This window comes from Grampus griseus (assembly GCF_964374135.1).
Source record: "Grampus griseus genome assembly, chromosome: 16".
NCBI lineage: Eukaryota > Metazoa > Chordata > Mammalia > Artiodactyla > Delphinidae > Grampus > Grampus griseus.
This window is the reverse complement of record NC_139010.1, coordinates 15,799,154-15,824,176: the sequence shown is the minus strand read 5'-3', so window position 1 is coordinate 15,824,176 and position 25,023 is coordinate 15,799,154. Positions and strand designations below refer to the sequence as shown.

Genomic DNA, 25,023 nt, shown 5'->3' with positions numbered 1-25,023 from the left:
AAGTAAAGTGATGATATTTTTGTAATCATGGCCTTCATCTAAAACCAGAAGGGCTTTTATCCCCCTCCAAGTCATCTTCTGTAAAAGCTACACAGCTATTCCACCTGAGCTGCCACTATCCAAATTATTTGGGGGACTTCTCTTTGGGGGGATGCTATCAGAGTACGTTTGCAAGCCAACGAGAAAACCATTGTTACAGTTTTTGTGTCATGTCTGAATTTTTACTAAATCCAAACATTCTCCCCAATTTTATGGATTGGTTCTCTTTGACTTCTATCTATCTAAAAAATAAAATAAAATTCACTCAAAAGTATAAAGTTTTAATGTCACTTAGGACATTCAAAGTAATAGACCTCAGGTTCCAGAGTTGTGAGACTCCAAGTGGAACCTGGTTTTTTCTGACATAGGCTACCCCATGGCAAGATCACCAGAATCTTGTCAAAGACTGTTGTGAAGTCCTACCACTTTTGTTCTAGGATCTAGAAGTGCCCCATAAAAATATTTTTAACCTACCTTTGCAACTCTGTTATCCTTCAGTTAACTGCGACCTCCTCTCTTCCTGTCCCCACCCAGAACTTTCTCTGCCTTCTTTGCATCAGGTCAGCTGTGCTCCATCTTGTATTTATGTGCTGCAGTTTTCAATGAATTACCCTTTAATTGCTCTACTAAAATATATCCTTTTTATAGATCTTTATGATGATTAAGTTTATGATTTTTGCATCTAATCCTGGTCTTCCACCTGACTCAATTTTGTTGTCATCTAAAAGTATTCATTTCAGCATGATGATTATAATTTTGAAGCCATCGGTGTGTCAGGTACGGCCCTGGGGACTGAAAACATCAGTTCACCTAACCCTCACCGCATTAGGAGATGGGTACTATCATTCCCATCTAACAGACGAGGAAGCTAGGGCTCAGATAGTGCCGCTGACTTGCCTAAAGTCAAAGAAATGACTAGAAAGCAGAGAGACCAGGATTCAAACTCTCATCCATCCAAGGTAGGGTTTCCCAACCTCGCACTATGGTATTTGGGGCCAGATAATTCTTTGTTGTGGGAGCTGCCCTGTACATTGTAGTATGTTTAGCAGCACCTCTGGCCTCTGCCTACCTGAAGCCAGTAGCCCTTCTCCACACCCATTGTGACAACCAAAAATGCTCCAGACATTGCCAAATGCCTCCAGACATTGCCAAATGTTCTAGAATTTAAGCACCGCCCATCTGATGCCAAAGTAATGCTTTTGCCACATTATACTATTAAATCGAGAACTAATACAGTCATAGAAATTTAAGGCTGGATTTTAAAGAGGTTGATTTTTGGAAGCACCACACCTGGCTAATCACCAGAATTGGAGATATTTAAAGACTCTTTTCCCACCCAAGACCTTCAAAATCAGCATTTACCAGGTGGGGGACAGGTATCTATTTTAAGCCTCTTCACGGGTGTAGGATCAGATCTTAACCTCACCACACATCTGTTCCTTGAATCACTCCACTCAATTCCTGCCAGATAGTTCTCCAGCCTCGGGTTTAACACCTCCTGTGATGGTGTTATCCACATTCAGATGGTCCTAACTGTGCAAAAGCATTCTTCTTTAACATTCTTCTTCTATCTCTCCCTCTATACCCTTAATCTCATATTATCCAAATTATCATTTTTCTTAAGTCAATTGAATTAAACATGTATTGAGGGACTTGCCTGGTGGCACAGTGGTTAAGAATCCTCCTGCCAATGCAGGGGACATGGGTTCGAGCCCTGGTCCAGGAAAATCCCACATTCCGCGGAGCAACTAAGCCCATGCGCCACAACTACTGAGCCTGCGCTCTAGAGCCCACGAGCCACAACTACTGAGCCCGCACACCACAGCTACTGAAGCCCATGTGCCTAGAGCCCGTGCTCCGCAACAAGAGAAGCCACCGCAATGAGAAGCCTGCGCACCGCAAGGAAGAGTAGCCCCCATTTGCTGCAACTAGAGAAAGCCAGCGTGCAGCAACAAAGACCCAACACAGCCAAAAATAAATAAATTTATTAAAAAAAATTTTTTTAACATGTTTTGATTCCCAATTATGTATTAGGCCCTACTCTGAGTTTTTTTTTTTTTTTTTTTACCATGGCTGTTAAGACCATTATGGACTCTTTTCAAGAAAATGACCATCCAACAGTTTTCTCAGTTTAACAATAGACTTCCTCAGAAGAGCAATCATAATACATTAAAATCTTGCATGGTTGGCCACCCATCCAGCTGCTACCAGGAAGCAGTCCGCTCTGCAACTTGTGGGGTTCCTGTTTTGGGGAAGCAGAGCTGCCAGCAACTTTCCTCTGCCTCTTCACCCCTCACCCAGCAACCCTCTTTTAACCCTTTTTGATGGTTTCAGGAAGATTCTGAAGTAGCTCCTCATTCTGGTAAAATCATTCTCTACCACATGCTCCAGATTTCTTCTCTGAGAACAGAGAGGAAGGGAATTTTTTTCAAAATCTTTCTTTATAATGCTCCTCTTAAGAATATCTTTTAATGAATTTGATTAATAAAAATTAATGAATGAGTATAAGGATAAATTAATTTTAATAATGTATCAAGGGACTTCCCTGGTGGCGCAGTGGTTAAGAATCCGCCTGCCAATGCAGGGGACACGGGTTCAATCCCTGGTCTGGGAAGATCCCACATGCCTCGGAGCAACTAAGCCCGTGCGCCACAACTACTGAGCCTGCACGCCTAGAGCCCGTGCTCCGCAACAAGAGAAGCCACCGCAGTGAGAAGCCTGCGCACCGCAACGAAGAGCAACCCCACCCGCCGCAACTAAAGAAAGCCGGCACACAGCAACGGAAGACTCAACTCAGCCAAAATAAATTAATTAATTAAAATAATAATAATAACAATAATGTATCCAATCTCACACTTACAGTTCACTCTTCTTTAAAGTCAAGTAGTCCCTTTCTGCTCACACTTTGGATTCTCCCCTAAGTCACCAGGATAGTTTAGAACCTACAGGAAATTGCTTTTTAATGAGAGATCTTGGATCACTGGAAGATTGTAACGGACACTCATACTGAAAAGGCTGCTTATGACCGAATGTGTAAGGTTAAACCTGCAGGTGCCCAGTCTCTTTAGCGGGTTGACGTGAGTAGCTAGTGAGCTAGAAATGTGTGCAAGCAGCCCTGACTCGCCTGGATGGAGCTCCAGTAGGCAGGTTGTGTTTAGAGAAAACCAAGGAGAAAATAACATGTTAACCGGAATCAACCGTTTGGGGTCAAAATAACAATCCGGTGTTTTTGTACTTGTGTGAGATATAAAAAGAAAAGTTGAGTTTCAGTTTGGCTTAGTAGAAACTTCCAAACTTCTGGCTTCTGCCTGGGTACCTCCAAAGAAGTACCTGGACCAAGGGAAAACCACCTGGCCCCCTCCCATCTTTGACCGCTCTGGAAAGCACCAGTGTCTTGAATGTGGTGTCTGCTCTCTTCTTCTAGAGTTTTATAAATGGACACTGACATGGACTACGAAAGACCCAACGTGGAAACCATCAAGTGCGTGGTCGTGGGAGACAACGCCGTGGGGAAGACACGCTTGATCTGCGCCAGAGCGTGTAATACGACGCTGACACAGTACCAGCTGCTGGCCACCCACGTCCCCACAGTGTGGGCCATTGACCAGTACCGGGTCTGCCAGGAGGTAAGACAGACGGCGTTTCTTTAGAATCCTAAGGGTACATCATTGCTGTTGCCAGTCTGATTTTTATTTATTTTTTTGGATTTCTAGTTACTTGATTTTTTTTTTTTATCGAAGTCTAGTTGCTTTACAATGTTGTGTTAGTTTCTGCTGTACAGCACAGTGATTCAGGTATACCTATGTATACATTCTTTTATATTCTTTTCCATTACAGTTTACCACAGGCAATTGAATACAGCCAGTCTGATTTTTTAAAAGCAGGGGAAGGGGTTAACTTGTATATTCGAGACAAAACTCACCTTTTTAGTGTCACAAGAGAAAACGAAAGCCAGAAGGCCGACTTGGAGTGTGGCTATGGTATCCTGAGGGAGGGCTTTTGAGGCACGTGGCTCCAGGAACAGAATTAGGACTTAGCTAAGTCCTGTTAGATAGAAGGAGAACGCTAAATGCAAGTGCGTCCCGGGGGCTCTGAGGGGGAGCCTCTGACTGCCGGTGAGCATGGGTGCTGTCTCTCCTGCAGGTCTTGGAGCGTTCCCGGGACGTCGTTGACGAAGTGAGCGTTTCTCTCAGGCTTTGGGATACTTTCGGCGATCATCACAAAGACAGGCGTTTTGCATATGGCAGGTAAACCAAGACTAGTGCAGTTCAGTTCAACTTCAGTACAATTTCCTTTCCCAAACCCATCTCTGCTTCGTAAATCAACAAAAAATCACATAATATGGCCTCGAGATGTGTTGGGTTCTGCACTGTGTCTAAGAAAAGACAAGACAAAAAAAAAGAGCAACCCCAAACAGCATTGTTTCCTGATGTCAAGAAAAGCACTCTGCGTGGCCACGTGGTTCCTCCCAGGAAGTACTTTATTTAAAACAACCAGTGCTAGTTAAACTGGACGTTTGCTGGGTGCAGATTCTGTTGTGCTCTCCAACCTTGGGCCGCTTTGATTGTTGTCTTCCTGAATAATACTTAATTTACCTTCTCTTAGAATGTTTTAAGTTTTTTTAGCACTTGGCCACCCCGCTTCAGAAGGTCTCTTTGGTCTTTTTGTGACCATACTGCAGTCTGATGTTACTTGCTTTGGGCTTTGTTGTCTGAAAAGTCTATTGTTTTTATTTGAAGGTCATTTTTAAAAAAGAAAGAAAAATATCTCTGAAGTCCTTCATAAAGGCACATTTCCAAAATGAACTGAAGCATTCATGTCTACTTTTCATTTAAAAAAAAAAAAAAGGAGGAGGAGGAAAAATCCAGTAAAGGGAAGATAAATCTAGGACATTAATATGAGTGGGAACAAGGTCAAAGTACCGTAAAATATTTAGCAACTGCTCTTGGTCACTATAACTCCAAAGGAGTCTCCGGGACTCCAGCGGTCTTAAAGTCCCTCTCAGTGAATCTGTTATGACTATCAAAATCCAGATAAGGAGGAGATTTCCTTACCCCTTAATAGTAAATGAAGACGTTTCCTTTTAAGTTTAGAAAGTTTAGAATTTAGGTCTCTGTTAACATCAAGCATCATGCTACCTCACAGGATTGGATTAGATACTCCAAACGAGTTACTCCTTTGTATTGAGATAAGCTTTTCTGAAAGGACCTCTCTTTTCTTCAAGCCAGTAGCCCTCGTAAGCCTCTGAACTTCTATTGGCATTTATCCAAGTGGTCTAAAATACTGACTAAACCGCTGAAAGGGTTTGCCCTAGTCCTGAGAAGTCGTTCACACACTGAAAGAATCTGCAATTTAGGCGTTTGTTCAAGGGGGTCTCAGAAAGAGGCATGTAGAAATAAAACTGATTTTAACGTCCCCTTGAACAACGAGAACTGTTGAACTTAATATCCAGCATTACAGATAGGTTTCTTCTTGAGTTTCCTGGGTTGTTTTTTGTTTTTCTTTTCCCTTTCCATGATGTTCTTGATTCTTATCTTAGTTGCCATTTGGGTTTTTTTCTGTTGTCTCATTATTACACACGCACAGAAATAAGAATCAGTGAACCTGCTTGTAAGTACTATGCCGTCAGATTTTGTAATACCTGTGGTTTTAAGGAAGCATAATTAAATGATGACTGGAAGCAAAGTCAGGACAGCACAATAGATTTCAAAGGACTGTTTGTACCCAACTTCTAAAAAGGTGTGGTGAATAGAGATGAGCTTACTGAGATATTGGGTTTAGCTTCCACATGCTGTCTCAACAGCTCAGTGGTTTATTGCCACTTGAAATTCATGTATTTGGGATGATGAATTCTAACTTGGTTCCACCATGTAAAACTTGTTTTGTGGTACTAGAAAGGCGGCCTCATTATCATGGGAGGTTCCTGCTTAGGGGTGATTGAATGGCACAGTGACCTTCATAGGTCTGATACTGACAGGCATCTACGCTGGGCCTCGTCCAGCTTCTTGATGTATGTCGTGCCTGTGCTTGGTCCCTCCCAACAGAAATAAGCTGGTCTCTCATGTGACTCTATCAGTTCAAAGTGCAGTGTTCTGGCTCTGACAGTGTTTTGCTCTGTCAACTGTAGCCATCCCCCACCCCTTTGGTGGAAACAGGACGCGGTTTCCAAGCCAAGTCTGACTCCCTGAGCCACACAGAGGGGCTCAGGAAGCCCTCCCGTGTGTCTCACCGAGCTCTCTGTGGGCCTCACTTTTATGTGCATGTCTGGCCTTGCATTTCCTCTGTCTTTTCTGATTCTCCGCAGCCTCCAGGCTTCCTGCCACAGACCCCACCACTGGTAAAGAACAAAAACCAGGGCTGTTCTGTCTCGGATTCCAGCCTCTGTCTATAAACGCTAAATATGTCAGACCACGTTGCTATAGCACCAAAAAGTTACATTGTATGGAAAAGTCTGGTAGTAGTAGAAGTTTCTTTTCCTCAGTATAGGGCTCCAACCACTGGATCTCATTGCTGTGTGAGAGCTGTTTAATTTCTGTATAACTTCCATTTTTAGCTCCCTATCATTCGTTACGGAGAAATATCATAATTCCAGTTTCTGAAATTCAGTTTGGTTTGCAAAGCTGTTTTTTCACTGATGTTTTTACTATACTTGGTATGAATTACAAGTCAGCGAGATGTGATACATTCCTGAGACTCGGAAATGTATTTGGAACCTTTTTAAAATAATTCATTTGATTCTTATGGTGACAGTGAGAGAAACCAGATTCATACCAAGATGCCTTAGACCTCGCCTTCAGTTTCCTCGGCGTCTTAGCACCAAGCTAGTTAACAAGTTACCCCCTCAAACCTCCTTTGGCACAGGCACGTTCTAGTTTGCAGGGTGGGCCAGGGTGGTACCAGTCTGCTGACTCGAATTTGCGATTTTCCTCACGTGGTATAACTACAACCAGAATGTCAAGGCTCTTGTTATAATTTAAAGGTAATTATTCAACCCATTTTTTTAGCCAACTAGATTAATAGCTCCAATTCATCAAAGCCCTACAGTGTGTCAATCAAACTATTAGGCGCTTTGCCAACACTAGTTTAGTTCATCCTTCCAGGAACCCTAGGAGGCAGAGATTATCTCTACTGCAGTTGAGTAGAGAGTTGAGTTCTTTTACTACCATAACCTGCCCAATAGTGAGTTTCAAAAATAGATTCAAACCCAGCTCTGCCTGACTCCTGGCTCCCACTCTTTCCATTGTGACAAGCTACCTTGACCTCATTTTAAACAGAATGCAACTGAAACCACCACCCCACATTGATGAGCTGGGTATCCATTTGCTCTTCTATATTTGTGTGGTGGCTTAGAATGAGAAGAGATCTCAAAAAGTCATCTGGTCAACCCCTTTTCTCCAGGAAGGGAGATCACCCATCCAAGAAGAAGTAGTGATAGGAGTCCTTCTGTCCGATGGACATGAAAGGTAGCAGAGTGGCATTAGCATCCTAACACTTACCTAACACATTTGAAATACTTCAAACCCTCTTTTGTCTGGAGCGAATGACTCCAACTTTTAGTAGCCTTCCTTCTTCCTACCACCTACTTTCTATCCATTTTCGCATGAACTTTTGAAGCTCTTTCCTGGATCTTTTAAAATGTCAAGAACAAAACTGTACATAGTAGCCATGACTGTGATCAGCTGCTCTTTTCTGGCAAGAAAAAAAAATAACTTCTTTTTAAAGGGATATCACTCAAGAGTTTTCCCCTAGAACTATTAAAAGAAGGAAGTGTGGACACTTAGGTACCTGGCACTGAACATGTAGGCAAGTAGGATGGGCTCTGCCTTCAACAGAATACCTGGGCCCCTCTGCCGCCATCCTACAGTCACACCACACATAAATGAGTACCCATTTTAGTGTCCACTTTCCTTGAAAACCTTCGCCATTGCTGTGTCTTGGGGTCACATAACCTTCAAACACATAAAGCCTATGGGGCTGGAGGCGGTGATAACAGCAGCTCCAATTTAATCAGGGCTCCCCATGAGCCAGGCCTGTGCTCACGGCTCTACGTATCTTGTTGCCACGTCATTCTTGTGGTGACCCTGTAAACTAGGCTCATGTCACAGTTGAGCAAGCATGTACGGAAAGGGGCCAAGGTCAGATGGCTAGGAGAGAGTGGTACTGAGCTTCTCCTGGTAGTTCTGTCTGACTCCAAAGCCTGCTTCTTCCCTTGCCCCCAGGCTTTTGTGGTTGATGATGATGATTGATGGCCAACTTACTTTACATTTATTCCCAGTCCAGTCTAATTCTTACACTGTTCTGTGTGGACATGGAAGACCAGCGTTCACCATCTATCACCAGCTCTAACTAATATTCCATTTGTTCCTCTTAAGTTCTTTAATACGTAGCAAATGACTTAATTCTCTATATGCATCCATGAGTGACTAAACATGAGTCCTTTCATTTCCAGTAAAAATGTTACAACCGAGCAAACTTTCTGAGAGTGAGTGGGATGCTGGGGTACTCTCTATGGCATGTTTTCTCCCCCCAATTTTACGTAAGCATGCAGAATCACTGCATTTACCCTTACCCCGAAGAGTTTCTAGGCATATTTTCAGTACAGTTGGAACTCTTATTATATAGATTACTCTTACACACTGATTTTTCTCGTGCTTTTACGTCCAATGAGAAGTACACTACATGTTTTAAATGATAACATCAATCAGAGCCATGGTTTCTGTGTATCTGTTTAGATAAGACAGCTCTAGTTTCACGTTGAAGGCACATGTAATCAGATACAGCATGAATACATCTCATCTTGAATGCCTGGTTGAGGCCCTTTAAAAAATTCAGGACTGTGGGTGACCAGTGTTTATGTCTTTGTTTGGGATTGGCCGAAGTTGTGGTTAATGGCATGGGAAAAAAGCAAGAAACAACGAATGTGCCTCAGGAAAGTATTTTGAAGTAGTTCTCGTCCGTGGCACCTTCTAAACGCTTGGCCAGAACTAACATTCTGATGATGACTTCAGGATGGCAAACAGCCTGTCAGACAGGAAAACATATCAGGTGGAAGAGGGCCAGGGCCAGGATGAGGGTGAGGCACTCACCTTGGGTGTAAAATGTAAATCATAATAATTTTTAAAAGATAGGATCTGGGCTTCCCTGCTGGCGCGGTGGTTGAGAGTCCGCCTGCCGATGCAGGGGACGCGGGTTCGTGCCCCGGTCTGGGAAGATCCCACATGCCGCGGAGCGGCTGGGCCCGTGAGCCATGGCCGCTGAGCCTGCGCGTCCGGAGCCTGTGCTCCGCAAGGGGAGAGGCCACGACAGTGAGAGGCCCGCGTACGGCAAAAAAAGAAAAAAAAAAAAAAAGGAAAGATAGGATCACTGTTAACTGATCTTTTCTTTCTGTCTCAGGCTCAGCATGGCAAATGTTACTGGTCCTGACCTTATTTAAAATTTTGGTATTTTGCTCATCATGGATTTTTTTTTTAACCTTAATTTTGATTTTTGAAAAAATAGTGTTCATCTGGATTACTGAGGTTTTGGGCACCTCTTTAAATTTTGCACCTGAGGCCAGTGCTTCACTCTTCACCCAAGTCCTGGCCCTGAAGGTGGACTTTATAAATGGGTAACAAATCAGCAAAGGGAGGAAAGTTCCCAATGCGGGTACTTGATGGAAAAGTCATCCAAACCACTTCTAAATGTGTGATCCAGAGGGATCTAGGAAAACTACTGCAGCTTGTTTCCCAAAGATACTTCGTCCTGCTGTGGCATAAAGGACTGAGACTTGCCCAAGTTATAGAAAACAGTAGAAAGACATTAGAAGAGCAGCTAGTTGGACCAAGGGACAGGAGTAGTTGTTCCCTAAGAGGTTCGACTAAAACTGCTACTTCTCATAGTTGATTATGCCGAAGCTACCGGTTACCTGATGTCAGAGATCTGGGGGGAGGTGAACCGGCATGTTTTGGCCCGTACCTGGATGATCCGAAAGCAGCCAGTCCTCAGGCCACGCTTTGCTAAACACTGTCACGGAAACATCACAATACTCTCTACTGAACCTCAGCCAGACGGGAAGAATCTCATGAATGCTGGAGAGAGCTTCTGAGTGAGGGAAACCGGGGAAAAAAGAGCACATACTGTGTGTGGATCCCTTGCTGTAAAATTCTAGCAAATGCAGCGTAATCTATACTGACAGAAAGGAGAACACTCGCTGCCTGGGAAAGAGGATGGAGGGAAGGAGGGATTACCAAGGGACACAAGGACACTTTCAGGGTGATGGAAATATTTGTTTTACTGACTGGGATGACAGTATGGAGAGTGTATACCTATGTCAAAGCTAATCACATTGAGCACCTTAAGTATACAAAGTTTAGTGCATTTCAATTGTAGCTCAATAATTTTTTAAATAAAATATTTTTATGGGCCGTCTAAGTAGTCTATGATATGTGAGGAAATTTTCATGGCTGACAATGTATGTTTTGATTATTTATAGAACTTAAACTTAGTTCTCATTGAAAATATCAATAGAAATCATTTGTATGAACTTAGGGGTGAAAAAAATAAGACGAGATCCTTAATAGCTGAACATGGGAAATGGAATGGTTCTGGCATCTCAAAGCTAATGATGGGACACTATCAAATTGTCCCCAAATCATGCTGGATCCCTTTTCCCAGAGACAGAGCCCTCAGCTGTGTGGATCGTAATTCACCCAAGTGGCCTGTGTCTTTGGCTGTGGTCCTGTTTGTATCTTTTTCTGAGAAGATATATTTGAGCAGGTACCCCGTGATAACTGAATAAAGGACACCACATTCCTGAAAGTTTTCCATTTCTCCATCAAATAGTAACAATTTTCTCTTTCGTAGTTGGTCCTTTCTGGAACTAGAGAATGGTGCGAGACCAAGAGAAAAAGGAGGGAAGCGTAGTAAGCCACACCACCCCAAACCTCCCCCTTTTTTGCCAAATTTTTGAATTTATAAATTGGGGCGGGGGGGAATGCCTTGTTTGAATGAGTATTCTTAAACAGAATTACATGTATTAACACTAACGTTTTTCCAACTATAGTTTGTTTCTCCTCTGGGTATCATTTCCAAGGTCTTTACAAGAATCATTTTAAAAAATAATTATATACTTATGGTACTCCATTTACCCATAGATGAGGGCATTAACTAAAACGGTTGAAAGTGGATTATTACTGCTTTGTGCTAATCCAAAACAAAAATATGTTAGACTAAATGCATACAAGTAATTAAAAATTTTTAACGTACTGGAAATTTATGGATTCTGTACTAAAGTACTCAAGCATAGGATTGCAGTCACGCCACATCATCTGGCACAGAGAAAATATGTCTGTGCCGTGCTCTGTGCCATCCCCAGCCTACTGTCCTCCACCGTCCTTCCTGCTCTGAACTGGTACATCTTGTACTGTAACCAGAAGACACAGTATCAGAAGAGCTGGGATCCCTGTGCGCAGCCCAGCCCTGTTCCCAGGATGAAATTGTCCTTGGGAAGCAGCAGTGCCAAATGAGACAGGAACAGGGCTTGGTTGATGACTGGGGTCAGTCATGTTCCGGGACCTGGAAGGATGCTGGCTGCTGCCCAAACACTGGTCACATGACTGGGAAAGACAGTCCGTTATGGTTGAGCCCAGGAAAGCATTTGTGGACCCAAAAGATGCCGCAGACATATGAATAACGTGGCCACTGAGATGGGTAAGGAGAATAAGGGACATATATACTGTTCAATGCATTAACATCGTGTGTTCTGCCTTCTTTTTACCTTTTTGCTGTTACTACTTAATAACTGCAAGCTTGACAAGTTGGGTCAAATACAGCTAAGTTTGTTGACTTTTCATCCTTGGACAAAGAGAAAACATCAGTTTGTGGTGTTTCTATACTGGAATCATCTGATGAAGAAATAGATATTTCAGCCCGTACAGTTTTCCCTTATAAATTAGGTGGTAAGAAGAAAGAGACAGCTGCTGGGTAATTCTGCAGTGTCCTCAGAGGATGCTTCTATTACCGTCTTTCAGCAATTCCATATCAATGAGCTAGTCAGCCAAAAGGGAAAGATCTCTTGATGAGAATGTCCTGCCATTCTTATTAGCTGCAATATACAAGATATGTCTTCGGTGACTTTTGAACCCATAATCGTATTTGTCTGACAATAATTGGTACCATATGGTTTACAGACCACTTTCACAGATATTTTTCTTAGTGAATCTTAACAATAATCGTATCAATAACTTTTAATTTTGACCATTTATTAGATTTCCAAAATTATTCCACTACTTTGTTCTCTCCCCAGAACTCCTCTGCCTCAGAAAATAACTATATTTTCTGCCTAGAAAATATAGTTAGAAGGACAAAGTACTGAATTACCAAAAGATAAAACAAAGAAGCAAAAATCTCTTCTAAACTTATCACCTTGGTTATCTTTCTATTTTAGTACTTTTGGGGTGGGACGGGAGAGTCGGCATGTTTTTTAAAAAACAAGATGGTCTGTGAAATAGAGGGTGTTATGTTAAGCCTTAATTCTGTGAAACTAGCCCAGAATTAATCCTGAAAGTAACCTGCCCATTTCTTTATATTTCCTTTGTTCCTGGATACAGTCTAATTCCTAGAAGAGATCATTAATCCATTTTTATTCTGCCATTATGAAAGTATCCAATTAGATGGGTAAATAGATTTTTAAGATAAATCCAAATAATTTAAAGATATATTTTTAGTGGATAATCTCTGCTATATACCAGAGATATTATATAGCTATCTTTCAGCCATAATTGTCTGAAGAAATGTAATAGCTCACGTATCATTTTTTCATTAAAACTTTAAGCATATCCCCTAACTGACTTATTTTAGGCCCAAATTTATTTCTTTTAGATTTGGAGTCTGCAGACATATTTGCATCTACATCCTGCAATATCTATAAGGCCATTTTATTTGATAAACAGTCACTGAGGGCTTCTTTTGTTACAAACACTGTGTTGTGCACAATGGGAGAGAAACTAGTAGGAACAGAACAAAATCCCTAAAAATGAGACTCAAAGAGTAGTGGGGAAAGACAGCAACATTTTAAAGAGTTACAATTCAGTGTTAAAGCGCTGAGCTAAAGATGTCAGTACCAGGAACAGGGAAGAAAGAATTTCTCTGAGCAAAAATTCCACCATCATTCTTGACTCCTTTTGGTCATATCTGACACCTGCTCCATCAGCAAACCCCGGTGGCTCTAGCTTCCACGTGTATAAAGAACGCAGCCACTTCTCACCACCTGCACCACTCCCAGGCCGAAGTCACCACCATCTCCCTCTGGATTATTATTTTTTAACTGGCTTCTCCTTCTGTCTTATCCCTCCTGACAACCCACGCCCCACCACCATTGGGTCAGTTCTCATGATGGCAGTGGGGTGAGCCTGTTAACACATAAATTAAGTCATTCTGCTCAAAAACCCCTAATCGTCTACCAGTTCACTCCGAGTAAGAGCCAGACACCCATTAGGCCCTCTGTACCTCAGCCCAGCATTGCCTCTCTGAGCTCAGCTCCTGCTGTTTTCCCCCTCGCCCTCAGGAAAACACCCCAGGAATGCTCCTGCCTCAGGACCTTTGCACTAGCCGTTCCCTCTTCCACAGTGTTCTCCCCGCAGATATCAACGTGTCAGCTCCTTCACTTCCTTCAGGTCTCTCCTGAAATGTCACCTTCTCAGTAAGGCCCTCCACGGCCACCTCATTTCGGCAGCAGCTTATGCTCCCCAATATTTCTGTCCCCCTTCCCCACTATATCTCCTCCTTAGCACTTGTCACCACCTAGCATACTAAATATCCTACCTATTTTTCTTGCTTTTTGTCTCTATTCTCCAGTTGAATATAAGCATGACGAGGGTTAGCACAATGAGAACAGTGATTTGTGTCTTTAACTTGTTAAAGACACAAATGTCTGGAAGAGCACCTGGCACATAGTAGGTTATCAGTTAATATTTCTGGGAGAAATGATTGAATGATTGCTTATTGATACTGGATAAGTGACTTGGCAAGTCCTTGTACCTTTATTGATTCACAGAGGATTGGGGAGAAGCCTGGGTGAGAGTGGTGGGATGATCTTGCCGGTTCACCCAGTTTCGTTTCAGAAGAGTCAGGAGGTTAATTCCAGAGCCCTCCCATCTGGCCATCTAGCTGACATGTGGGCACTGTTACATGCGCAGCTGGTCTTGCTCTTAGGAGAAAACAGTGCAGGAAGGCATTTCCTCAGTCATGTAGCTTCAGGGCAAGCCGAAGAGAAATGGGAATGAGGTGGAGTTTAGGCAGAGAATTTGTTACCACGATTTCACTTTCTCCTGTCAAGGAAGCCTTCTCTGTATCAGTGTTTCCTGCTTTCATTGATCAGGAGTTAAATGAGATTGCTTAAGCTATTTCTTTTAATTACTTGTGCTTCACGCAATTTCACATGCACTCCACTTCTTCTGATGATTGTGTGAGGTGTAAGAATACAGACAGTCTCTGCCTTATAATAGTCCTATTTACAATTTTTCTACTTTACGGTGGTGCAAAAGCGATACACATTCAGTAGCAAACATACTTTGAATTTTGATCTTTTCCCAGGCTAGCGAAATGTGGTACTCTACGCTCTCATGCTGCTGCGCGTTGGCAGGGAGCCACGCAGTCACCAGGGTAAACAACTGATACATTTACAACCACTCTGTACCCGACAGCCATTCTGCACATTCAGTACAGTGTCCTATAAGCTACATGAGATATGCAATACTTGATTATGAAATAGGCTTTTTGTTAGATGTTGCCCAACTGTATGCTAATGTAAGTGTTCTGAGCACATTTAGGGTAGGCGAGACTAAGCTATGATGTTTGGCAAGTTAAGTGTATTAAATGCATTTTTGATTTATGATATTTTCAATTTAGATGGGTTTATCAGGACATAACCCCATTATAAGTCAGAGAAGATTTGTACACTAAAGGGAGCATAGATAGAAAAATGGGATATCAAGTTAAAAAAAAGCTGGTTTCCAAAAGATGATAACCCACAGCTTTCTCTATGGTCAGGCCATTGCCTTCTGGGATATTTGCACTATGATGGCAGAACCAACCATTTTTAAGACTTGAGTATTATCTATTTTAGGATCTGGTGGCATTGGTGGGATGTTGACATGGCTTCCCTGTACTTGAGAGTGTGCATCGCTTGGTCCCATTTTTGGAGGGTGGGGGAAGACTGTTTTAAAATGTTGCTTCCTACTAAACATGCAGTTACGGGCTTGGAAGAAATAGCTACGCATGCTAATCACTCCCCAATCTGGATATATTTCAGGGTGTTTTCACAGTTTTCCCCACATAACATCTGTACTTAAGAAGCCTCACTGCTATTGGTAAAGTATTGACTTGATTTCTCTGCTCACATCCAGGGCACTGCATGGTACTGCCCTGCTCTCCCTAGATCCCCTGCCAGGCACTCCCCTACAGGCCTCTCCATTCTCCATGAGTGTGAGCTCACACAGCCATTCATCTCCAGGTGGTTATGTTCACCATCACTGACAACTCCCTCCGCATCTCATACACACCGGGCTGCTCCCCTACTAAAATTTTCCAAAGCCACGTGTTACACATTCCTTTTCTCTGCCATGCTCCCAGCTGTTTTGTGCTGTTTTGATCTGTCTGTTTGCACAGCGCTGTCAGATTATATGCATGAAAGGTGTATTGCTGACATGAATGGTTTTGAAAACGTTTCCGTAGAGGCTACCTCGGTTATCAGTGGGGAGAAGGAGGTCAGGGACTCCTACTTGAGTCTTTGCCAGAAGAGGACTTGTGTACATTGACAAAGAAACCATTGAAATGTGATCATGATCTCTACCAATATATAAAGGATATGGTAGTCTCTACTAAAGAAATAATAATAGGCAGTAGTGACATAGAAAGGCTTAAAAGTATATGTTAAAAAGGAGATACTTCCAAGCAAGACTCAGGTAAATAGAATTGGTCGCTTACTCTTGGTTACCAAGTATTCATCAGCAAGAGACCCAAGCAAAACTGGCACACCAGAGAAGGGCCCTCGGATGCCCTGCTCACAGCTATCTGGAGGACTGCATGGAATCCACTGTCCTTCATGTTGCCTGCGTTGGCCTGGTCTTACTTAGATAAAGGATAATTTAGCAATTATTTTTTTCACCTAAGCAGATAAGAAAACCCAAGGCCCATGGCTCCTTAGCTGGACAGTGATGGCAAAGTAGAAAAGGGAAGAAAAGGGAAGAGAAACTAAAAAGATGGAAAGCACTTTTGTGATAGGAAAGAACATAGAAAATTTATTCCTAACAGCAAATTTTTAATAATGATTATCTACCTTTTTTTTTTTAATTTTATTTTTATTTTTTGCTGTACGCGGGCCTCTCACTGTTGTGGCCTCTCCCGTCGCGGAGCACAGGCTCCGGACGCGCAGGCTCAGCGGCCATGGCTCACGGGCCCAGCCGCTCCGCGGCATGTGGGATCCTCCCGGACCGGAGCACGAACCCGTGTCCCCTGCATCGGCAGGCGGACTCCCAACCACTGCGCCACCAGGGAAGCCCTATCTACCCTTTTTAATCACTTCTTCAAAGGATAAACTTAGCTTCTGTTTGCCTCCCTGATCTTTTCCCACCAAGTTTGCTAATTTGACTGTAGGTATTATAAAGACAGGCCATGAAAATATGTGGCATTTAATGTTTAAAGTCTAGCTTGAAAAAGAAAAAAAAATGTATATATACACATATTATTACCTTAAAAGGAAAATCCGCCATGTATTTAATTTCAATCTATTCTTTAAAGACTTCACATAAAAAAAATTTCACTCTACGCCCATAGCCATATATAATAAAGAGTGTAATGAGTAAAGTACACTTTTTAAAAAGTCTGTCCCGGGCCAAGGTATGTGGGTATGATGCACTATTTTCAGATTTTGTTTTCTTTAATCCTCCAACAAAGATTGGTCCCAACTTTGCATGCACGCCTTATGTTATCCAAATATCTCTGCCAATCTTTCACATGCTATCTTTGGCCAGTGTTCTCCTTGAAAGATAGCTGAAAAAAATATGCCTTTCTGTTTGTTTAATATCTGAAGAAGAACTGCTACAACTGAGGTTGGCTTTATCAGCTCAAGCGTTTTGGGGATGACTAGGTCTCTCTCTGGTCCCACCCCTCCATGAAACTAGAGATCCGCAATTGTTTCAACACATAGATTTACTTTGGATTGTTTTTCACTTGTCTAATCAAAACATTATTTCATGGGCATTATTTGATGCGTCAGTACCCTAGTGAAACTTTTATATTGATATTTTCCCCTTAGAAACAATAAATCACATTTTTCTCCAAAAAATAAACATTCATAGGCCAGCAACACTCTAAAATCCTTTGTAATCCTGGCTTTCTTTAATACAGCCACTTAGCCCGGTCCAAAAAAATCCAAACCTTTCCTACCCTTCTCAATATTCAAGTTCTGGAGTTTAGAGTTTTGTCTCCTATGTGCTTTGCCTCTGCATTCTCGAATTCTCGTGCTTTCTACTCCAAATGGCTGTAGGACTCCACTTAAATCCCATCAGATTCTTTTTACAGCTGAAATAGGAACCCTGAGGTCACTTCTAGGCCAACTCTGCTGCCTAATCTGTGAGAATGTCCTCATCACACCTCCCCCTCCCAATTATTTTTAAACTCAACTCTTCAAAAATAAAAAAGTGTAACAGAGCCCAGAGAAGCAGAAATGCTAGAACTTGCCTTTTTCTTTTTATCTTTCGCAGGAATGGCATTTTTAAACACCAGCTTGTGTCAGACATTGAACAGTCTCCACCCAGGAATGAATGTTTTGATTAAAAGTTATTTAGTATCTCTAGCTCCTTGGAATTCTGCCTAAAGCTGGAGGTATTCTTAGCTGCAGGTCTTGTGCCTCTTTGACCAGATAGAAAAATGGCTCAAAATCTAGAGGGAATAAATGGCATTCTCAAAATAGCTACTTGATTATATAGGTGTTTATATCATAGAGGATCCTGATGTGTTGAGAATTAGGAATTAGAAAAGAATGCTGGGATGCAAGGAATATGTCAAAGCAGCGTCTTTCTATAGCTCTGTCCCTATGGCCATTGATTCTCAGGCTTTTGCTTGAAATCAAGTTTAGAACACTACATTCGTATGGCAGGCCTCTGTACATGTTTCTTAACTTGAATTTGTATTTAAATCAACAAGGGTTAAAGACATTTAAGCAGGTTGGTAGATAAAATATGATCTAATTTTTAAACTACTTTTAATGTAAAATCATGGGGACAGATTCCCATAGCATCTAAACATGCATTTCAAAAAAGGAAAAAGAATAACTTTATTCCAAGGATGCAAATAGAATTTTGACTCAAGTTATTTTCGCTTCAGAGGTAGCGTTGCTCTCAGTACAGCCTCTTCTCTTTAACTATCATCCTTTTGAGGCAAAATATTTACAGAGCATTGAATTATTTTTCTGGCTTTCCAACAGCATTTCATGCACTGAGATATTGACGTGACATAGTTAGAAGTTGGGCCCTCCGGACGCGTATTGTGCAATGGCATTGTGCTGCTATCATCAGGAGATGCCGTTTTTTCCAGCCCCCAAGGTCCTGTCTGTACTTGTTTACGGGTCATCTGGATAGAAACTTGTATAGGTTCAGTGGCATGAGTGTTATCACGGTAACCTTGGCAACAGAGCTAGCTCTGATTTCAAAACCTCACATGCTGTATCATAAAATTAGATAGCAGAATTGACATTTTGCTACATGTCTGTCATATAAATTCAACTCTGAGAGTGATTTTCTTTATAGCCATGTGCCTTAATATGGAAATAGAAGGCACCAATTAGAAAAAATTTATACATATATCAATAGGTACTGTTCCACATTTAGGTGGTGGATACGTTTTCTCAATTCCTTCCCTATGATTCTGAACCTGAGATCCTGCCATATTATTCTCGCTGTGCAGAATTCTTAGCAGCTTTATTTTACGATCAGGCTGAAGCTTACAGCAGAGCTGCATCAGATATCCTATATAAATAGAATTATGAATAATAGAAAACTCAGCTCCTAAAAAATGTAACATTCAAAGCATTCTTGACTTTACTGGATACTATTATTTATGCTGATTAGAAGTGAGGCTGTGCACAGAATATTCTGCTAACTAAATCAGAATCCCAGAGACAAGACATGCTTCCCTTTCATTTATATAGTTATGCATATTTTTACAGACATTATATTTTCCAGTACCCAAGAATCTTTGATAAGATCTTTATTTCAAGGGCATTTTAAACATGCAGATTAATACACTCATCTGCTTTGAGTCCTAGGGTCCTCTTTTATAATTAGTAAATATTTTAATGTCAGGATTTTCCCCTCTACTTGTCGTGGTCTGGTGCCGTTTTTCTTGGATATAAATTTAAATACTCAACTTGTGAATTACATTTAATGTAAGCACCCTGCAGTTTGCTGCATTGCAAATGATTATTTTTAGAAATTTTATGGTTGCCTGGATATATTTGTTTCTCTTCATTGATATGTAGGGAGAGAAGCTCATTAATGATTTAAAAAGATGGTGTTTTGATTCATCGACTTGATTCTTCTCATTATATAAACAATAAAGGCAATAAATTAACATCTAATAAAATTGTGAGTTTATTTCTGAATATAGCTGCAAAATAGTCTTGAATCCTTGGTTATAACTTTTTCTATTCTTTATATTCTTCTGCCTCCATGTTTTCACAGTCATCATTCTGCACATTTGAACCTAGAAAGATGGTTTATAATTCTTATTAAAGATACCTTTTAGCAATTATCTGTCAAACACCATAATTGACAACTGTTTTGTAAAACAGTTCTTTGGCTCCTAGAATGATAAGTTATTATATAAAACATGGAAGATCCTTATGTCACAACTGACTATAAAACAATTTTCCTTTTTTCCATATATCTGCTCTGTGTCATGTAGCACATTTGAGAAATCTGCTTCCAACGTTTTCTCATCCATCTTATTAGCCGTCTGACTAACTCCGGCTAGTTTTATGTTAAATACTACCTTCTTGCCTTACACCCAGCAAAAAGTCGAAATTCCTGCAAGTTCAGGACTTTTCCTTTTCAGAAAAAGATAAGTGGTTGTGCTCTCTCCATGTGTGCTTAAGGGAGAAGAAGGGCAGAAATCCTTCTGTGTATTTGCCGACCCTGTACAGCAAATACCTGTTACATTTTTTTGTAATGCGTAAACTGTTTGCTTTATCTCATTGAGTCATCATCACCTTTCTGTTTACAGTGGTAAATGGTATTTTTTTATTATTTTCTTTTATCTTGAAACTATTTCTTGTGATGAACAGAAATAGTTCAGCATGTGGTGGTTCCAGACCTGAGTCTAGTTTGGATAACCCATCCGTACTGTAAAATAACGTCACTGGAAACCCTTCTGCAGTGCAACATGGAAATGAACTCAGGCTGTGCGGGTGCTGGAATGTGGAGGCTTAATGGGCTGTTTGCATGACACCAAGATGTATTTTAATATCTGGTCTTTTTTTTTTTAAACTGTGACATGATATGGCATTAGATGGATGGGGGAGGGGAGGACCCATAATGATGAAAGAGAAAATACAAGTTAAAAGGCAAAATACAGCTTCTTGTGTGATTTCCTTTTAGGTCCGACGTTGTGGTCCTCTGTTTTTCGATTGCTAATCCCAATTCCCTAAATCATGTGAAAACGATGTGGTATCAAGAAATCAAGCACTTTTGCCCTCGCACACCTGTTGTTCTAGTTGGCTGCCAGCTAGATCTCCGCTATGCCGATCTCGAGGCTGTTAATAGAGCCAGACGCCCTTTAGCAAGGTAAGCCGAGGGACTCAGTGTTTCCCTGTGCCGGCCAAATTAAAATTTAGAGGTAGCAGATGTCTCTGTAGCCTTGGGTTCTGTTCTTCAGTGGCTCTGGGGCCCCATCAGTCAGCCATATGCTTTAGGTTTGCTTGTTGAACATGAGGAAGGGGTGTGTGTCCCTGACCCCTCTCACCTCTTAGGCAGGAGCCCATTTCTGTAAAATGGTTGACCAGTGATTGAAGTGAGTTCTCTAATTATGATACGGAGTGTATAAAAGTGCTTTGAACTTTGTAAAGTAGTAAACAAACTGTTAGCTACTCATAATAATGTCTTTCTGGAAATTATATTATAGTAAAGTTAACTGACGTTCAGAGCCATCAGCCATAATTCTTGCCCCCAGGAACATCAGGTTCATGCAAACACATATATCCAGGTGTTTGTTTGTTTTGTTTTGTTTTGTTTTGCGGTACGCGGGCCTCTCACTGCTGTGGCCTCTCCCATTGCGGAGCACAGGCTCCGGACGCGCAGGCTTAGCGGCCGTGGCTCACGGGCCCAGCCGCTCTGCGGCATGTGGGATCTTCCTGGACTGGGGCACGAACCCGTGTCCCCTGCATCGGCAGGCGGACTCTCAACCACTGCGCCACCAGGGAAGCCCTATCCAGGTGTTTTTAATCTTCTCATTTTCCTCCATCCAACCTCTGAGAGTATTTCATTCCCAAGTTGGCAGTGTCAAGTTTTAAAAAATTATATACACCTATGGTTGCAAAACTGCTTTTCAAATGGCTCTAGTGGTGATATGTTTAGAGCGTCACACGTTTAAAATACAACTTGAAGGAGAGTTTGTTTCAGTCTGTATAAAATGTGGATACCAATCTTGGTGGCGGGGGCATGGAATAAGAGTTTTTCCAAAAGCTGTGCTCCTTCAATATTCTCCTTTAAAAAATAATTTTATACGTTTTATGCTTAACTCCATTTTTTGCTGGTGAGCATAGCTTTCCCCAAAATGTTGATATTAATACCTTCCTTCCAGGCAGGTACTTGCCTTAATAGGGTTGTTAGAAAATTTTATACAGATACAAGTTTTTATGCTCTCACAGCAAAAGCAAATGGTACTTTGTTGAGATAATTTCTGATGTTCTAGGTATGTCTTGGATGAATGTTCTGAAAACAATTCATGTTCCTTCTATTCTTAAATGCAGGGACTAGGAATTGAATATCGTAAGCCACGTAGAGGGAAAGAGGACTCTGGGCAAATGAGAGATGAGCCCCTGGCCCCGGAACTTTCTGTTTCAAAGGTTAGGATAGTCGGGCCTCACACCGTGGATGTGCGGAGGCCTGGAGGAGAGTTACAGAGCTCCAGGGGACAGTCCTTTCCATAGACAGTTCTGAGATTTGATGAAGGAGGTGGCATCTGAGCTAAGCCTTAAAGAGATTCATCAGTTTGTGATGAAGTTAACCCTTCTCCCTCTCTGCACTTCCCTTCCGCCTTTACAACAAGCTGTAGTTTTCCATCTAGGTCCTCAAATCCAAATTCTACCCAGTATTCTTATTGTTCCTAAGGCCGGTGCCTGTCACACACATCACCCTTGGTCTCGTAAGCCAAATATTTATTTAGGAAGATCATCTCCTAAGAGTGTGTCTCAGAACCAAGGATGTGTGTGTGAAGAGCATAACGACAGATCCCATCTTGCCTACGTTCTGGAATCCATCTGTGTCTTGACCATGGTAATGCCATAATTACGGCACTCTTCTGCCAGTACTGCTTCCAGACATTTGGCTTCCTGGGTTTTGATTAGATTGTAAATGGGCCTTGTGTGCCGGTCTAAAGGGTGTAGACTTTATTCCATGGGCTCTGTGGAACCAGAGGAAGTTTTTTTAAAGAACTGCGGCTAAGTCATACTTGTATTATGTGAGGAATTTTCGTGCAACAGTGAGCACTGTGAGAGAAAATGTGGAGAATCTGAAGAAAGATGAGTTCAGAGGCTTATGTACTAGTCCAGGCAAAAGATGATGAGGGCCTGACTGAAGGGTGTGGAAGTAAAGAGAAGCGGTGAGATATGAAATAAGGCTCACACACCTAATAGAGGAGACTTAATGAGCTGTCGGACATGGACCATTTAGTCTAGAACCAGGGAGTTCTAGACTCTCATTGCTTAGGAAAGGTCTCTCAGCAACTTGCAAATGTGACCTTAGGCAAACCCTTTAACCTCTCTGCCTCAGTTTCTTCAGAATGTAGAACAAATATAATAGCCATAGAGTTGCTCTGGGGCTCAAGTGAGAAAATGACTATGGATTGATTTTTAAGGTATACAGCAAAACGTAAGCATAAGGGGATAATAATGAAAATGATGCAGATGATGGTGGCAATGATGATAACAGCCAACGTGTCTCAAGCACTTACTGTGGAACAGGTACTGTGCTGGGCAAATATCTCATTTAAACCTTCCAATCGTCCTTTGAGATGCAAGTACTCACTATTATTCTTCCTGTTTTACAGATGGGAAAACCAAGGCTTAAAGAGGTTAAGTAACTTGTCCAGGATCACATAGCTAGCAAATGGCTGATACTTGAGTTACTGTTGTTACTACCAGAAGCAATTTTTTTTTTCTCCTGCAGTCCTAAGTCCTTTATATTTGCAAGTCTTAAGGTTGGTAGATTTTTCAAGAGTCTGGTTAAAAGCCTGAATAGGATTTTAAATGTATAATCCATGTAGGTGCTTAGATAGGCCCTGGTTACTATTTTCTTTCCTGAAAGAAGACTGATTCTAATTTTTAAAGTATTCTATTTCAGGCCCATAAAGAGAGGGGATATCTTGCCCCCAGAAAAAGGCCGAGAGGTTGCAAAGGAACTGGGCATACCCTACTACGAAACAAGCGTGTTTGACCAGTTTGGAATCAAGGATGTGTTTGACAATGCAATCCGAGCCGCCCTCATTTCCCGCCGGCACCTGCAGTTCTGGAAATCCCACCTAAAGAAAGTCCAGAAACCTCTACTTCAGGCACCGTTCCTACCTCCAAAAGCCCCTCCACCGGTCATCAAAGTTCCAGAATGTCCCTCCACAGGAACGAACGAAGCCGCCTGTTTACTGGACAATCCTCTGTGCGCTGACGTCCTGTTCATCCTCCAGGACCAGGAGCAGATCTTCGCACACCGGATTTACCTCGCTACCTCCTCTTCCAAATTTTATGATCTCTTTTTAATGGAATGTGAAGAAACCCCCCATTGGAGCGAAGGAGCCTGTGAGCAAGAGAAGCAAAGCAGGGATTTCCAGGGGCGGCCCCTGAGTCTTGATCCAGACGAGGAAAGGGAGGAGGGCACCCCAAGGACACCTCAGGCCGATCAGTGGACGTCCTCAAGCCAGAACCTGTCCCAGCAGGAGACCCCGGGGCTGGAGGCCGAGGGCTCAGCGGCGGAGACACAGACCCTGTCAGGCTGGAGTAAGGGCTTCGTTGCCATGCACAAGGAGATGCAGGTCAACCCCATTTCGAAGCGGGTGGGCCCCATGACTGTGGTCAGGATGGACCCATCCGTCCAGCCAGGCCCTTTCCGGACCCTGCTCCAGTTTCTCTATACGGGGCAACTGGATGAAAAGGAAAAGGATCTGGTGGGCCTGGCTCAGATAGCAGAGGTCCTAGAGATGTTTGATTTGCGGATGATGGTGGAGAACATCATGAACAAGGAAGCCTTCATGAACCAGGAGATTACGAAAGCGTTTCACGTCCGGAAAGCCAACCGGATAAAAGAGTGTCTCAGCAAGGGGACGTTCTCAGGTGAGTGGGTCCAATGGCAAAGTCATCGATACCTCTGGTTGCCTTTGATCAAACGTTAGCCAGACACGAGGAGGGGAAGGGTAACCGTCACTAGCGTACGTAAGTACTCTTCCCCCACGTACCCAAGTTCCACGTATTTTGCTTATTTCATTCTCACAGACTTGAGGGTTAAATCTGATGATCTCCGTTTTGCAGATGGGGAAACGGAGGGACAGAGAGGTTAGGTAACTGGCCCACGGTTGCACAGGTAGTAAATGACTGAGCCAGGATTTGAACGCAAGCTGCCCCCTAAAGCCCCGTGCTGTCACAGCGCTCCTCAAGGGTAGGTCGAGCTACCCGTGAGCCTCAGCCATTGGTTTGATGCTCACAACTGCCCTCCAGGATTCCTTCCCTGATCAAGTCTGTTTTGA

General features: G+C 42.3%; 1 protein-coding gene across 3 annotated transcripts in view; it reads left to right on the top strand.

Moving 5' to 3' along the window:
• Positions 1-25,023, top strand: part of RHOBTB1 (Rho related BTB domain containing 1) — a 68,077-nt gene that overhangs the window by 27,997 nt on the left and 15,057 nt on the right. For 2 of the 3 annotated variants that reach the window (XM_082673794.1, XM_082673793.1), the window contains exons 3-6: positions 3,464-3,665; positions 4,183-4,286; positions 20,673-20,858; positions 23,634-24,613. In XM_082673794.1, coding sequence (XP_082529920.1) covers positions 3,474-3,665; positions 4,183-4,286; positions 20,673-20,858; positions 23,634-24,613 — 1,462 coding nt within the window. In that variant the 5' untranslated portion in view covers positions 3,464-3,473. Of the gene's footprint in view, positions 1-3,463; positions 3,666-4,182; positions 4,287-11,675; positions 11,728-20,672; positions 20,859-23,633; positions 24,614-25,023 lie in introns of those variants that run through there. The other variant, XM_082673795.1, reaches the window with a different exon arrangement.